The sequence below is a fragment of the Loxodonta africana genome, chromosome 7 (genome assembly GCF_030014295.1).
Source record: "Loxodonta africana isolate mLoxAfr1 chromosome 7, mLoxAfr1.hap2, whole genome shotgun sequence".
In the NCBI taxonomy this organism is placed as follows: domain Eukaryota; kingdom Metazoa; phylum Chordata; class Mammalia; order Proboscidea; family Elephantidae; genus Loxodonta; species Loxodonta africana.
The window spans coordinates 73537513-73554054 of NC_087348.1; the positions used below are offsets into that span (position 1 = coordinate 73537513).

At 37.2% G+C, this 16542-nt stretch overlaps 1 protein-coding gene across 6 annotated transcripts in view; it reads left to right on the plus strand.

Annotated features, from left to right (window-relative positions):
* The window catches only part of SBF2 (SET binding factor 2), a 518200-nt gene that overhangs the window by 442921 nt on the left and 58737 nt on the right, over positions 1-16542 (plus strand). For all 6 annotated transcript variants that reach the window (XM_064288443.1, XM_064288439.1, XM_064288442.1 and 3 more), the window contains 2 exons: positions 412-557; positions 2925-3123. In XM_064288443.1, the coding sequence (XP_064144513.1) occupies positions 412-557; positions 2925-3123 (345 nt within the window). The remainder of the gene's footprint in view (positions 1-411; positions 558-2924; positions 3124-16542) is intronic.

Here is a 16542-nt window from a genome sequence, read left to right on the forward strand (position 1 = left end):
AGTGGCAAGGGAGGCAGGCCAGCTTTCCATGCAAGAAGACTATCACAGCAAGGTTTGTGGGAATTGTGGTGGAGGCATATGGCGTGGATAACCTGGGTGGGGTCAGGCATGGTTTACCAAAAAGCCAAACTGAGGTGTTTAGATTTGGGATGATAAGTAGTCTGTGTTCCACTCTAGGGTCTTGCACTTTTTTGCCCAAAGCAGTGTCTTGGTGTCAGTGGTGTTTTATAGAAAATTAGTTTGAAAGCCATATAAAATTTGATCTAATGAAGGAGAGACTTCATGAAGGTCTAAATAATACTAGCAGCTGCAGAAATGGAGAAGAAACAACTTGAGCTGTGTAAGTATCAAAAAATTGTAAATGGTACCTTCATATTACATTGGCATTCTTTTTTTTTTTTTAACTTGTAGCACCTTCTCAAAAACAATTGTGAAAGGTGCCAAACGAGCAGGGAAAATGAAAATTGGGCGGCAGTATTTATTGAGGAGAAGGACAGGGACAATTGTAGAAGAGAGAGTGAATCGTCCTGGATGGAATGAAGAAGATGATATATCTGGTATGTAAGAACCTTTTTTTCTATCTTTATTCTTTCTTCTTATAGGAATAAGAGACTGAAGCTTGTAAAGTTGCACTGAAACTTAACACAAAAACCTAGATCTCATAAGAAAATTTGACATGCTTACCAGCTTCTCAGAAGTGAAAAAAAGACATTATTTTCCCAATGTTCCGTTTCTCGCCTAAGATTTTGTTAAATTTTAATTCTTTACTAAATCCATAGAGCTGTTTGACCATTTTTTGTGGGTCTCATTAAAGGGAAAAACAAGGAAACTCCACTGCTTAAGAAATGTAGCTATAGGGTAGTCCTCTGTACCTTATTCTTATGGAATTGGAATAAGGATATTGAATATTCTTATACTGAAGATTTGGGTTTTAGTAAGAACATCATGGGTGCATTTAATCAATATGGGGGACCTGAAATGAAGGAATTCCTAGGTGATAGGAAAAAAATGTCCACTAAATATTTAAAAGGACAGGATTTGTGAAGCTGAGATGCCTCTCAAATGGGAAAATAGAGGCTGAAAGCAACAGCAAAATGTCTTATTTAATGATTGTTCCCTATTCTTAACCCAGTAGCTAATGTACTTGTGGAGTGAATACTAGGGAGAATCAGATCTAATAGGAGGAAGAATGAATGCTACTGCACCATTTTTCCTCTGAGGATCTTAGAATTGATCACCAGTGTTTTCAAAGGTACTACTCATAATAACAAGAAAACGTTTTAAAAAAAGAAACCTCAATTCTATAGATATCACTGGCTAAAAGGTCTCCATTTCCAGTAGCTGGAATAAAGAACGTGCGTCTCATTTTATGTGTATGCACGCACGCCTATGTCAATGCGTGTATGTACAAGCTTACCTCTGGGGACAGTTAAAGACCCACCACTATATTACTGAAACGACTACGTGTTGGAGCCCTGGTTACCTCACAGACATATGGAAAGCCACAAAAGAATCACTACTTCCCACCATTATCAACTCTTCTAATTCAAAGTTTTAGTGATTTCATGGAACAACAACTATCATCCTCTGATAGTTATTCCATAAAAAGACCAAAGTATACAATTTTCTGTGCTCCTCTGAAAATAACACAAAACTAATAACCTGATTGCATTGCATTGTGAAGTTCACAGATGTAAATGCAGAGTCTTGTATTTATAGGAATAAACTGATAGTTTTAGTCTTTTCTTATTATTGTACTTCAGATGAAGGTTTACAGAACAAACTAGCTTTTCATTAAACAATTAGTACACATATTGTTTTGTGACATTGGTTACCAACACCACGACATGTCAACACTCTCCCTGCTCTACCTTGGGTTCCCTATTACCAGCTTACCTGTCCCCTCCTGCCTTCTAGTCCTTGCCCCTGGGCTGGTGTGCTCATTTAGTCTCATTTTGTTTTATGGGCCTGTCTAATCCTTGACTGAAGGGTAAACCTCAGTAATGACTTCAGTACTGAGCTAAAAGGACATCTCGGGGCCATACTATTGGGGTAGTTTTTTTTTTTTTAATGGAAGATAGCCTAATCTTTCCCTTCAGATTAGTACTTTGAGCACATTTCCAAAGACTTTGAAAACTTCGTTTGACTTCTCTTGCTTTAAAAATAAATGTAAAAGTAAATTAGGACAGTTTTTAACATGGAATTTTTTTTAGTTAGAACATGCAGTACCAATCAGGAATGTATTTTTTAATCCTCCCTAAAATACTCGATTATTGGGTAAATTTTTCCCACATCTAAAATCTTAAAGGATTCTGTAAAGTGTGATTGCAAAACCGTGAGGGAGTTTTCCATGTATACCACATCCTCTGAAAAAAAAAAAATTCCAGAAAAAAAGTATAACTTCTTCATACCTCTGTAAGGAAAGAAAGGTCTTTTCCCAACAGTGAACTTCTGAATAGGTTAGAAGTTTGAGCTCTGAAAAGTTAACTGAAACCTGGCTGAAATGATATTAAAGATTAATTTTACTGACAGGTTAGCCTCAGACAAAGTTTGGGAATTTTATACAGTCCTAAATAGAAGTCTCTACAATTTGGCCTTAACAAGCAAGCCTGATTGAAACAGAAGAGTAGGGGTAATTAATTCAAAATTGTATTGTTTTTAGAAATTATTTAAATTGTGTTGTTTCCTTGATATTTTTAGTTAACAAATTGAGCCCCTTATATTTTATTTCTTGACTGTCCATTAGTGTTTTAATTATGTTTGAGTAAAATGATTCTTCATAGAAATTACATTATTTCATTTGTGATATACACAGTACCTATGTATATAAAACTCTCCTGGTTTAAGAGTCCTCTACAAAAGGAAGTTTTTAATCCTTTACTTTTAGCTGAATCATTCCATCAAATCGGCTTCTCTCATCACAGTTTCAGATGACAGTGAACTCCCCGCAAGTACTACCCTGAAGGCTTCTGAGAAGTCTACAATGGAACAGTTAGTGGAAAAAGCTTGTTTCAGAGACTATCAACGATTAGGTTTGGGAACCATAAGTGGCAGCTCTTCCCGCACAAAACCGGAGTATTTTCGAATCACTGCCTCCAACAGGATGTATTCACTCTGCCGGAGGTGAGTCTGTCAGTGGGCTCTAAAAAGACACCCACTTTCCTTTCTTCATTTGCATCTTGAATGGGCTATTTGTATCCATAGCCCAAAGATAGATAAAAATGCCAGAAGATAGGAGCAAGATTCCAGGAGTATGTGTGTTTAAGAGACACTTTTTATGCAGCACGAGTAAACATCTCATTGGGATTCTGAAAAGTACATCATTGAACAGTGCCTGTTAGGGCAGAAAGCAGAAGGTAAAGTTCTTATCCCCTATATAAATTCCCCTTTGGCTAGCATGCCAAATGCTACCTTGATGAAAGAACAGGATTTGGCCAGGCAAATAGGACAGTCTGGTATAGCCCAGGGGTCTGCAAACTTTTCTGTAAAGGTCCAGATAATAAATATTTTTGATTTTGTAGGCAATAAGGTCTCTGTTACAACTACTCAACTCTGCTACAAAAGCAGCAATAGACAGTAAGTAAACGAATGGGCATGGCCAGATTTGGTCCATAGACTGTAATTTGCTGATCCAGAGGTAGGCAGCGTTTTCATATGCTGTCTAACTAGAATATTTTCAAGAGAATATTACTTAAAGAAAATTCTTTTTTCTATTCTTATCTCTCATTGTTTTTCAAATCTATTAAGCCGTAGCTCATGCTTTATCATATGTAAATATATATATATTTTAAAACTACATTTCTACCACCCACAAGTTTAGTCATTTTCCTCTCCAAGTAAGTTGGTTTCTTTACATTTATAAATTCACACTTTGATTAAATAGAACAATGGCATGAAAAAAACCCAAAAAAACCAAACCCACCACCGTCAAGTCGATTCTGACTCACAGCGACCCTATCAGACAGAGTAGAACTGCCCCATAGAGTTTCCAAGGAGCACCTGGCAAATTTGAACTGCCGACCTTCTGGTTAGCAGCCGTAGCACTTAAACTACTACACCACCAGCGTTTCCAGTGGCATGAAAGTACTTGGTAAATTGCAAGCCTTGTACACATTTTTAGAAAGTTACCGTAATGTTACTGTTTGTTTCAACCCCTCTATTCTTGAAGAACTGTAGATATTTCATTTTAAATGATGATTTAAATTTACAAATACCATTGTGAAACTTGAGTTACAAGTGGGAATGTAGTTTGAGAATGTAGCCAAATAAACATTTTGTATTAAATACTGAAAGAGGCTCTGTTGAGTATATAGTAATTTTTCTGGGATTCTGTCATTCTAACTAAATTGTCTTTGTAGATAAGCATAAATGGTGTTGTTGGGGTGTGATGTCCTGCTGTGTTTGGAAAACTTGCTATCAGAGTCATGGCTGCCAGGAAGAGGACAGACCTCACTTATCATTTCAGTCTGGCAGAAGCACAACAAAATTTTAATAGATCCCTTATAAAAATACTTGTTGTAAATCATTTGTGGTGGTATAAAATAATAATATTCATGATAAAGGGAGAAAATGTTGAAGTTGTCCATGACTTCACTTACTTGGATCCACAGTCAACATCCATGGAAGCAGCAATCAGGAAATCAACATATTGCATTAGACAGACCTGCTGCAAAGACCTCATTAAAATGTTAAAAAGTGAAGGTATTAACTTGAGGCCTAAGGTGTGCCTGACCCAAGCCATGGTATTTTCAGTTGCTTTATATACATGCAAAAGCTGAAGATGAATAAGAAAGATGGAAGAATTGATGCCTTTAAATTATGGTGTTGGCAAAGAATATTGAATATGCCATGGACTGCCAAAAAAAAAAAAAAATCTGTCTTAGAAGGAGTACAGCCAGAATGCTCCTTAGAAGCAAACATGGCAAGACTACGTCTTATGTACTTTGGACATGATATCAGGAGGGAGCAGTCTGTGGAGAAGGACATCCTGCTTGGTAAAGTAGAGGGTCAGCAAAAAAGAAAACCCTCAACGAGATGGATTGACACAGTGGCTATGACAATGGTCTCAACATAGCAACAGTTGTGAGGATGGCACAGGACTGGGCAGTATTTCATCTTGTACATAAGGATCACTGTGAGTCAGAACCGACCCAATGGCACCTAGCAACAACAGAATAATATATATCCATCAAGCTATTAGAGGGAACCAAAACCAAAACCAAACCCACTGCCATTGAGTCGATTCTGACTCACAGCGACCCTATAGGACAGAGTAGAATTGCCCCATAGAGTTTCCAAGGAGCACCTGGCAGATTTGAACTGCCAACCTGTTGGTTAGCAGCTGTAGCACTTAACCACTGCGTTACCAGGGTTTCCATTAGAGGGAAGGAAATGGAATAATAAAGAACAAACTAAAAGAAGGCAAGAAGAGGAAAGGGAACATAGGACAGATGGGACAGACAGAAAGTAGTAAGATGATGGATTTAAATTCAGATATATCAGTAATTATATATCAATTGTAGATGGACTAAATGCACCAAATAAAAGACAAAGATTATCAGAATGTATTTTTTAAAAAGCTTCATGCTGCTTTTAAAGGATATATATAAAATATAAGAGTACAAAAAGTTTAAAAGTAAAAGAATGGGAAAAATATACCATGCAAAACTACCTTAAAAGTAGATATTGTCACTATATTAAAGTAGATTTAAAAAGTGAAAAGCCATTACTAGAGAAAATGAAGGACACTTCATAATGATAGAAGATTCATTTCACAAAAGATAATTTATTATGACCAAGTGAAGTTTATTAAAGGAATACAGAACTGACTTGATATTTGAAAATCAATCAGCATAATTTACATTAACAAAATAAGATGAAAAATATATAATAATTCATTATATACAGAAAACCATTTTATAAAATTTAACATATTTATGATTTTAAAAAGGACTCTTAACAAGTTGAAAATAGAAAGGAAGCTTCTTAATCTAGTGCTAGGTATCTAAAAAAATTCTATGGCAAAAATATTTAACGGTAAAATATAGAAATCTTTTCCTCTTAGATCAGGAGAAGATAAGGATGCCCACTACTACCACTTCTATTCAGTGTTGTAGTAGAGGTCCTAGACAGTGCAAAAAGTCTAGAAAAATAAATACTAAAAGATATAAAGATTCTAAAGGAAGAAATAAAATTGTCATTATTCGTAGATGACCTGATTGTGTACATACAAAATCTCAAAGAAACTACAGATAATTATTTAAAAATAATAAGTTTAGAAGGTCACTAATACAAGGCTATCTTAGTCATCTAGTGCTGCTATAACAGAAATACCACACGTGGATGGCTTTAACAAAGAGAAATTTATTGCCTCACAGTAAAGTAGGCTAAAAGTCCAAATTCAGGGTATCTGCTCCAGGGGAAGGCTTTCTTTCTGTCAGCCTTCTCATCAATCTCATCCCAGACTAGGAGCTTTTTTGCTCAGGAACCCTAGGTCAAAAGAAAGTACTCTGCTCCTGGCACTGCTTTCTTGGTGGTATGATGTTCCCTGTCTCTCTGCTCACTTCTTTCTTTTATATTTCAAGAGATTGCCTCAAAACACAATCCAGTCTTTAGATTGAGTCCTGCCTCACTAACACAGCTGCCACCCATCCTTCCCCATTAACATCATAGAGGCAGGATTTACAACATATAGGAAAATCACATAATACCAGGAATCGTGGTCCAGCCCAATTGATATACACATTTTGGGGGGAACATAATTCAATCCATGACAAAGCCATTATACAGAAATTAAACAAAAAATTAGAAACTGAACCTTTTTGTAATGATACTATTTGGGTACTTGTCTTAGGCTGGCTTCTCTAGAGAAGCAAAACCAGTAAAGCATATAAATATATAAAGAGATTTGGATTAAGGAAATGGCACACACGATTATAGAGGCTGGAGCATCCCAAGTCCATGAGTCAGGATAGAGGCCTCTCCTGATTTCACATAGCCTCAGGGGCTGGCAGACCCAAGATCTGCAGGGCTCTTGTGCATAGGCTACAAAGATGGACAGATCCCAAGATGGCCAGGCAAGCTGCAAGCTCAAGTCCCAAAAACTGGAGATCAGACAAACAGGAGCCAGCTGCAAGATCTAGAGTGAACAAAAGCCCAGGAGCCTTGCCAGAAAGTCCACTTATATTCCACGCACGCCACGCCCCCAAGGAAACACCCTTTCAACTGACTGGCTACTCACAGCTGATCCCACTTTGAAGGTTATTACATTATATCAAATCTCATCATGGAAGTGATCGCATCATCATACAGCTTCCAAACTACATCATAACTGCCAAGCCACTGAGAAACCCAGCCAAGCTGACACACAACCTTAATGATCACAGTGCTACCATAACACTAAAAAACATCAAATGGGGAGCCAAGATGGCAGAATAGACAGAAGCTTCCAGTGAGCCCTCTTTACAACAAAGACTCGAAAAAAAAAAGTGAAACGAATATGCTTGTGACAACCTGGGAGCCCTGAGCTTCAAAGGCAAGCTTAGAAAATGAACTGCCAGGGAGGGGGAGGAAGAGACTGTTCAGAAGCAGAGAGGAGTTACTGGACCTCAGTGGCGGGGAGCCCTCAGGCACCATTCCTGGAGCAGCGGCGGAAGGCTGGTACTAGCGTTCGGCAGCAGTTTCCTCAGGGAGAAGCAGCTAGCCACACAGCCAGCTCACAACTCCGGAACCTGAGAAGAACGGCGCTCTTGACAAAAGCTAAGTACTTGCGTATATTTTACAGCACCTCCCCCACCCCCAAGCCAGTTTCAGTGGCTGAATTCCCTGGGCCTGAGAAAGGCCCTGTGGAGCACCTAGAACCATCCTCCCAGCCTTGGAGAAGGAAAAAATTTGCATTTGGGGGAACAGATAATTTGCCAGCTCCACTAACTGGGGGAGCTCAGGACAGAAGCTGCTCCTGCCCAGGCATAAACGGTCCATGGACTTTGAGCACCTTTCCCTTCTGCACGGACCTGTGTGGGCCTATTTCAGGAGAATAGGCCCTTGTTGGCAAACTCCAACCGTTCCAGCTGTGCAGTAGAGAGGTGGGTGTTTGACGGTTGACGTTGCTTTACCTATTAAACAAGGTCCTCACCTACCCACATCAGGAACCTAAGGACTGGTAGCTCCACTCAGGTCACCCAGCCACCCACGACAGGGCTCCAGGGATAACTGGTACCTCCCAGTCCTTACAACTGAAAACTTTGGATACCCATGGTCTGTCTGCAGAACCCACCCACCTGCACACTCTAGGGAACAGAGACGCACTTTTCTCAGAGACACTCAGGTTGGATCTCAACCCCCTGCCTTGTTCAGAGTGTGACCCCCTGCTGCAATCAGATACCAGTACGTACACTAACCAACCCTGCCCCTCTAAGACTGTAGGACAGAGCCTGTTCCACACACTTGATGATCAGCTACCTGGACACTTGATCTGAATTCGTACAAGAAAAGTGAATGAACTCCTAGACTGATATACCTGATAACAGCTCTAGCCAGCTGGGGACAGGACATCAGAGCTCCAAAGGTGAAAATAATCAAACTAGCTCACTCAGGCAACCCACTTGGGTATATCAAAACAGAACAAATCAAGAAGCTAAGACACAGTAAGCAAGCATAAACTAATATAATAACTTACAGATGGCTCAAAGACAACAGTCAATGTTGAGTCACATAAAGAAACAGACCATAATCACCTCAACAAGCTCTCAAAACAAAGAATCCAGGGGTCTTCTAGATGAAAGTACATTCCTGGAATTACCAGAGCCAGAATACAGAAGATTAATATACAGAACCCTTCAAGACATCAGGAAAGAAATGAGGCAATAAGCAGAACAAGCTAAGGAACACACACATAAAGCAATTGAAGAAATTAGAAAGATTATCCAGAAACATAATGAAAAATTTAATAAGCTGGAAAAATCCATAGACAGCAATCAGAAATTCAGAAGATTAACAATAAAATTACAGAAGTAAACAACTCAGGAGAAGGTCAGAGGAGCAGAATTGAGCAAGTAAAAGCTAGAATTTCCGAACTCGAAGATAAATCACTTAGCACTACCATATTTGAAGAAAAATCAGATAAAAGAATTAAAATAAATGAAGAAACCTTAAGAATCTTGTGGGACTCTATCAAGAGAAATAACCTACGTGTGATTGGAGTACCAGAACAGGGAGGGATAACAGAAAATATGGAGAGAATTGTTGAAGATTTGTTGGCAGAAAACTTCCCTGATATCGTGAAAGATGAGAAGATATCTATCCAAGATGCTTATCGAAATCCACATAAAAAAAAATAAAATAAAATAAGGTAGATGTTAAAAGAAAGTCACCAAGACATATTATAATCAAACTTGCCAAAACCAAAGATAGAGAATTTTAAGAGGAGCTAGAGGTAAAGGAAATGTCACCTACAAAGGAGAGCCAGTAAGAATAAGCTCGGGCTACTCGGCAGAAACCATGCCGGCAAGAAGGCAATGGGATAACATATTTAAAAAACTGAAGAAAAAAAATTGCCTGCCAAAAGTCATATATCCATCAAAACTGTCTCTTAAATATGAAGGTGAAATTAGAACATTTCCAGATAAACAGAAGTTTAGGGAATTCGTAAAAACCAAAGAAAAAAATAAGAAATACTAAAGGGTGTTCTTCGGTTAGAAAATCAATAATATCAGGTATCAACCCAAAACTAGAACACTGGGCAGAGCAATCAGAAGTCAACCCAGACAGGGAAATCAAAAAAAAAAGCAAGATTTAAAAAAAAAAAAAAAAAAAAAAGCTCAAAACAGGGCAACAGCAATGTTATTATATAAAAGAAGACAACATTAAAACAATAAAGAGGGACTAAGAAATATAATCATAGCACTTCCATATGGAGAGGAAGATATGGCGATACAAAGAAATAAGAGTTAGGTTTCAATTTAGAAAAATAGTGGTAAATAATAAGTTAACCACAAAGGAGACAAACTATCCTACTCATCAAAATAAAATACAAGAAAGAAAGACTCAGCAGAAACAAAATCAACAACAATGAATATGAGGAAAGGACAATATATAAAGATAATCTACTCAACAAAAATTAAGTGGGAAAAAGAAACTTTCAACTTCACACAAAAAAAGACATCAAAATGATATCACTAAATTCATACCTATCCGTAATTACCCTGAATGTAAATGGACTAAATGCACCAATAAAGAGACAGAGAGTGGCAGAATGGATTAAAAAACAAGACCTGTCTATATGTTGCCTACAAGAGACATACCTTAGACTTAGAGACACAAACTAAAACTCAAAGGATGGAAAAAAATATATCAAGCAAACAACAATCAAAAAACAGCAGGAGTAGCAATATTAATTTCTGACAAAATAGACTTTAAAGTTAAATCCGTCAGAAAGGATAAGGAAGGACACTATATCATGCTTAAAGGGACAATATACCAAGAAGATATAACCATATTAAATGTTTATGCACCCAATGACAGGGCTGCAAGATACATAAAACAAACTCTATCAGCATTGAAAAGTGAGATAGACAGCCCCACAATAATAGTAGGAGACTTCAACACACCACTTTCAGTGAAGGATGGGACATCCAGAAAGAAGCTCAATAAAGACATGGAAGATATAAATGCCACAGTCAAACAACTTGACCTCATAGGCATATACAGAACACTCCACTCAACAGCAACCAAGTATACTTTCTTTTCTAGTGCACATGGAACATTCTCTAGAATAGACCACATGTTAGGTCATAAAGCGAGCATTACCAGAATCCAAAACATTGAAATATTTCAAAGCATCTTCTCTGACCATAAGGCCATAAAAGTGGAAATCAATAACAGGAAAAGCAGGGAAAAGAAATCAAACACTTGGAAACTGAACAATACCCTGTTCAAAAAAGACTGGATCATGGAAGACATTAAGTATGGAATAAAGAAATTCATAGAATCCAATGAGAATGAAAACACTTCCTATCAGAACCTTTGGGACACAGCAAAAGCGGTGCTCAGAGGCCAATTTATATCAATCAGTGCACACATCCAAGAAGAAGAAAGGGCCAAAATCAAAGAATTATCCCTACAACTTGAACAAATAGAAAGAGAGCAACAAAAGAAACCCACAGGCACCAGAAGAAAACAAATAATAAAAATTAGAGCAGAACTAAATGAAATAGAAAACAGAAAAACAATTGAAAGAATTAACAAGACCAAAAGCTGGTTTTTTGGAAAAAATCAACAAAATTGAGAAACCACTCGCCAAACTGACTAAAGAAAAACAGGAGAGGAAGCAGATAACCCAAAGAAGAAATGAGAGGGGCGATATTACAACAGACCCAACTGAAATTAAAAGAATCGTATCAGATTACTATGAAAAACTATACTCAAACAAATTTGAAAGCCTAGAAGAAATGGACGATTTCCTAGAAACACACTACCTACCTAAACTAACACAAACAGAGGTAGAACAACTAAATAGACCCATAACAAAGAAGAGATTGAAAAGGTAATATAAAAAAAAAAACTCCCAACAAAAAAAAGCCCTGGCCCAGACGGCTTCACTGCAGAGTTCTACCAAACTTTCAGAGAAGAGTTAACACCACTACTACTAAAGGTATTTCAGAGCATAGAAAAGGACGCAATACTCCCAAACTCATTCTATGAAGCTAGCATGTCCCTGATACCAAAACCAGGTAAAGACACCACAAAAAAAGAAAATTACAGACCTATATCCCTCATGAACATAGATGCAAAAATCCTCAACAAAATTCTAGCCAATAGAATTCAACAACATATCCAAAAAAGAATTCACCATGACCAAGTGGGATTCATGCCAGGTATGCAGGGATGGTACAACGATAGAAAAACAATTAATGTAATCCATCACAAAAAAAACAAAAGACAAGAATCACATGATTTTATCAATTCATGCAGAGAAGGCATTTGAAAAAGTTCAACACTCATTCATGATAAAAACTCTCAGCAAAATAGGAATAGAAGGAAAATTCCTCAACATAATAAAGGACATTTATACAAAGCCAACAGCCAACATCATTCTAAATGGAGACACCCTGAAAGCATTCCACTTGAGAAAAGGTACCAGACAAGGATGCCCTTTATCACCACTCTTATTCAACATTGTGCTGGAGGTCCTAGCCAGAGCAATTAGGCTAGACAAAGAAACAAAGGGCATCCAGATTGGCAAGGAAGAAGTAAAAGTATCTCTATTTGCAGATGACATGATCTTATACACAGAAAACCCTAAGGAATCCTCAAGAAAACTACTGAAACTAATAGAAGAGTTCAGCAGACTATCAGGATACAAGATAAACATACAAAAATCAGTTGGATTCCTCTACACCAACAAAAAAGGAACATCGAAGAGGAAATCACTAAATCAGTGAATGTCATTTACAGTAGCCCCCAAGAAGATAAAATACTTAGGAATAGATTTTACCAGAGATGTAAAAGACTTATGCAAAGAAAACTATAATACACTTCTGCAAGAAAACAAAAGAGACCTACATAAGTGGAAAAACATGCCTTGCTCATGGATAGGAAGACTTAACATTATAAAAATGTCTATTCTACCAAAAGTAATCTATACATTTAATGCAATTCTGATCCACATTCCAAAGACATTCTTTAATGAGTTGGAGGAACAAATCGCCAACTTCTTATGGAAGGGAAAGAGGCCCCAGATAAATAAAGCATTACTGAAAAGCAAGAACAAAGTGGGAGTCCTTACTTTACCTGATTTTAGAACCTGTTATACTGCCACAGTAGTCAAAACAGCCTGATACTGGTACAACAGATACATAGACCAATGGAACAGAATTGAGAATCCAAACATAAATCCATCCACATATAAGCCGTTGATATTTGACAAAGGCCCCAAAACAGTTAAACGGAGAAAAGACAGTCTTTTTAACAAATGGTGCTGGCGTAACTGGATACCCATCTGCAAAAAAATGAAACAAGGCCCATACCTCACTCCAGGTACAAAAACTAACTCAAAACAGATCAAAGACCTAAATATAAAATCTAAAACAATAAAGATGATGGAAGAAAAAATAGGGACAACGTTAAGAGCCCTAATACATGGCATAAACAGTATACAAAACATTATTAAGAATGCAGAAGAAAAACTAGATAACCTAAACGTTATGAAGAATGCAGAAGAAGAACTAGATAACCTGGAGCTCCTAAAAATCAAACACCTATGTTCATCCAAAGACTTCACCAAAAGAGTAAAAAGACTACCTACAGACTGGGAAAAAGTTTTTAGCTATGACATTTCTGATCAGTGTCTGATCTCTAAAATCTACATGATACTGCAAAAACTGAACCACAAAAAGGCAAATAACCCAATTAAAAAATGGGCAAAAGATATGAACAGACACTTCACTAAAGAAGACATTCAGGTAGCTAACAGATACGTGAAGAAACGCTCACGATCATTAGCCATTAGAGAAATGTAAATCAAAACTACGTGAGATTTCATCTCACTCCAACAAGGCTGGCGTTAATCCAAAAACACAAAATAATACATGTTAGAGAGGCTGTGGAGAGATTGGAACACTTATACACTGCTGGTGGGAATGTAAAATGGTACAACCACTTTGGAAATCGATTTGGCGCTTCCTTAAAAAGCTAGAAATAGAACTACCATACGAGCCAGCAATCCCTCTCCTTGGAATATATCCTAGAGAAATAAGAGCCTTTACACAAACAGATACATGCACACCCATGTTCATTGCTGCACTTTTTACAAAAAGATGGAAGCAACCAAGGCGCCCATCAACAGATGAATGGATAAATTATGGTATATTCACACAATGGAATACTACGCATCGATAAAGAACAGTGATTGTGGATCCAAGAAGATGAAATTCTTGGCAATTTCAGTCTTTTCTCCGTTTATCATGATGTTGCTTATTGGTCCAGTTGTGAGAATTTTCGTTATCTAAATGATGTAGTTTTGATCTGCATCAGTAAGTGCTTCAAGCCCTCTTCACTTTCAGCAAGCAAGGTTATGTCATCTGCATACTGGAAGTTACAAATGAGTCTTCCTCCCAGTCCGGATGCGGTGTTCTTCTTCATATAGTTCGAGTTCTTTCATTATTTGCTCAGCATACAGATTGAATAAGTATGGTGAAAGGATACAACCCTGACACACACCTTTCCTGATTTTAGACTGTGCAGTATCCCCTTGTTGAAATGACTGCCACTTGGTCAAATACTTAGGAATCAAATATTTCATTAAAACGACAACCTCAAATACTTAAGAATAAATCTGATGAAATATGTACAAGATCTCTACATGGAATGCTTAAAACAGTATTGAGAATAATTAAAAATCTAAATAAATAGATACATCATGTTCTTGGATTAGAAGATTCAATATTCTGAAACTAATTTATCCCAAAATTGATCTACAGATTCCAGGTAATACCAGTCAAAACGCCAGAAAAAAAATTTATGGAAATTGAAAAGATGATTCTAAGAGTTCTATGAAAAGGCTAAGAGTAGTCAAGTATTATTCTTGTAGAATAATACTACCAGATATGAAGACTTTTTAAAAAGCTCAGTAATTAAGGCAATGTGGGATTGGCAGAGGGATAGCAGACCAATGGAACAAAATTATTCTTAGTAATCACAAAACTAACACTACTCAAATTCCATCAACAGGAGATTAGGTAAACTGTGATATAATCACGTGGTAGAATAATATACAGCAATGGAAATTAACAAATTACAGCTATATATGATTTTTTTTTTATGATAGCATGAATTGACCTCACAATGTCAAACAAAAGAAACCAACACAAAAGAATACTTTCTGTTGATTCCTTTTATCTAAAATTCAAAAGTAAGCAAAACTCAATCATTTTGTTAGCGCTCAGGACAGTGGTAACCTTTAAGGAGGAGGGAGGAATCAGGATTGTAAGAGACACAAGGTATCCTCTCCAGTATTGGTGATGATCCATTTCTTGGCCTAGGTGGTTAGTGACATGAATTTCTTTTTGTGATAATTCATTTGTTTTGAGCATTTGTTTGTATGTTTTTTTATTCTTTGATTAAAAAGTTCCATAGCAGCTCCTGAAGCCCAGTTTATCTGTCTACCTCTTGAAGCTTACTCTGGAGCCCTGGGCTGAAGGCTGTAGGCAGTGGGTTAGGATGGGTAGAAGAGTGAATGGATGTGTCTTTCATTGCTAAATGAGACTGGAGCTGAACATAGCCTCTACCAATCTTCAAGCTCAACACTATTTGCCCCAGCACCAGGGGCTCTCCAGCTCTCATTCAAGCCATTGTCTGGGAAGCAAGAGAGCCTCAGATCCTGTGTACAGGAGAACATGGTGTATAGTGCTCATATTCAGTGGAAGGAGGGGGCAGCCCACTGGAGGAGGGATGAAGGGCAAATGCTAGTTCTGTATGAGTTTTTGAAGCAGCTCCTGAAGCCATTAAGCATTATTCCCTTATCTAATGCATATAGTCATTGTACCTAGAAGCAAGCAGGGGAAAAAAACAGATACTATATTGAAGTTGTGTTAGCAATCAATTCAACCAACCCAACCCATTGCCATCGAGTCAATTCCAACTCATAGCAACCCTATAGGACAGAGTAGGGTTTCCTAGGCTGTAATCTTTATGGAAGAAGACTGCCACATCTTTGTTCTGTGGAGTGGCTGGTGATAGCAACAGAGGGCCCTAATAATAGAACTGCTTTTCCATTCTTCATGAATGATTATGTCTACAGCTTGGTCTTTTCATCAGTTTGTGGTATTAGAGTTTGTGTTACTAGAAAAACACAGCCTAGACATCCTAAAGCACCAAAGTACTAGCCTTTCAGAACATTTACAAGATATCATTGGTTAAGTATGGAAAGTTAATTTGGCATTCAGTGAAATAGTAGAAGGTTATGATTTACATGACCATAAACTGGATTTCCTCTCCCTCCTCTCAGCCCTGGATTATATCAAGATAAGGGATTTGAGGTTGGGACATTGTAAATAGAAAATTTGTTTAGTGTAATATTTCAAAACAAACTAAAGGACTGACTGTTTGAAATCTGCCTATCTTCTTGCATTTACTAATCTATAAAACAAGGTTTTCTAGTCTACGTTTTATTTTCCCAACATCGTATCCTGTAACTTTTTGGCTAACCTGTTTTTTAAGTAAATGTCAACATATAGTGTTAATAAAATATTTAAACTCATTTTGAAACTTGAACATACTGTTTTCATACCAGAAATCATTTGGTTTTGACTTTTAATCCTTTCACCATCTCAGGCAGTCAAATTTTAGCATCCTTTTTTTATTCTCTGTTGTCATTTCAGTGATCTAACATGTTGTTGATAACTTGTCATTCTCATAAAGTTGGACATTAATCCATTAATTTTACAGTCTTAATTTCAAGCTGAGGAAAAGTATAAGGCAAGAGAAATTATTCAGTTCAACAGAGATTTTTTTAATAATTTTACATAACACTTTTCTTTTCTAAGG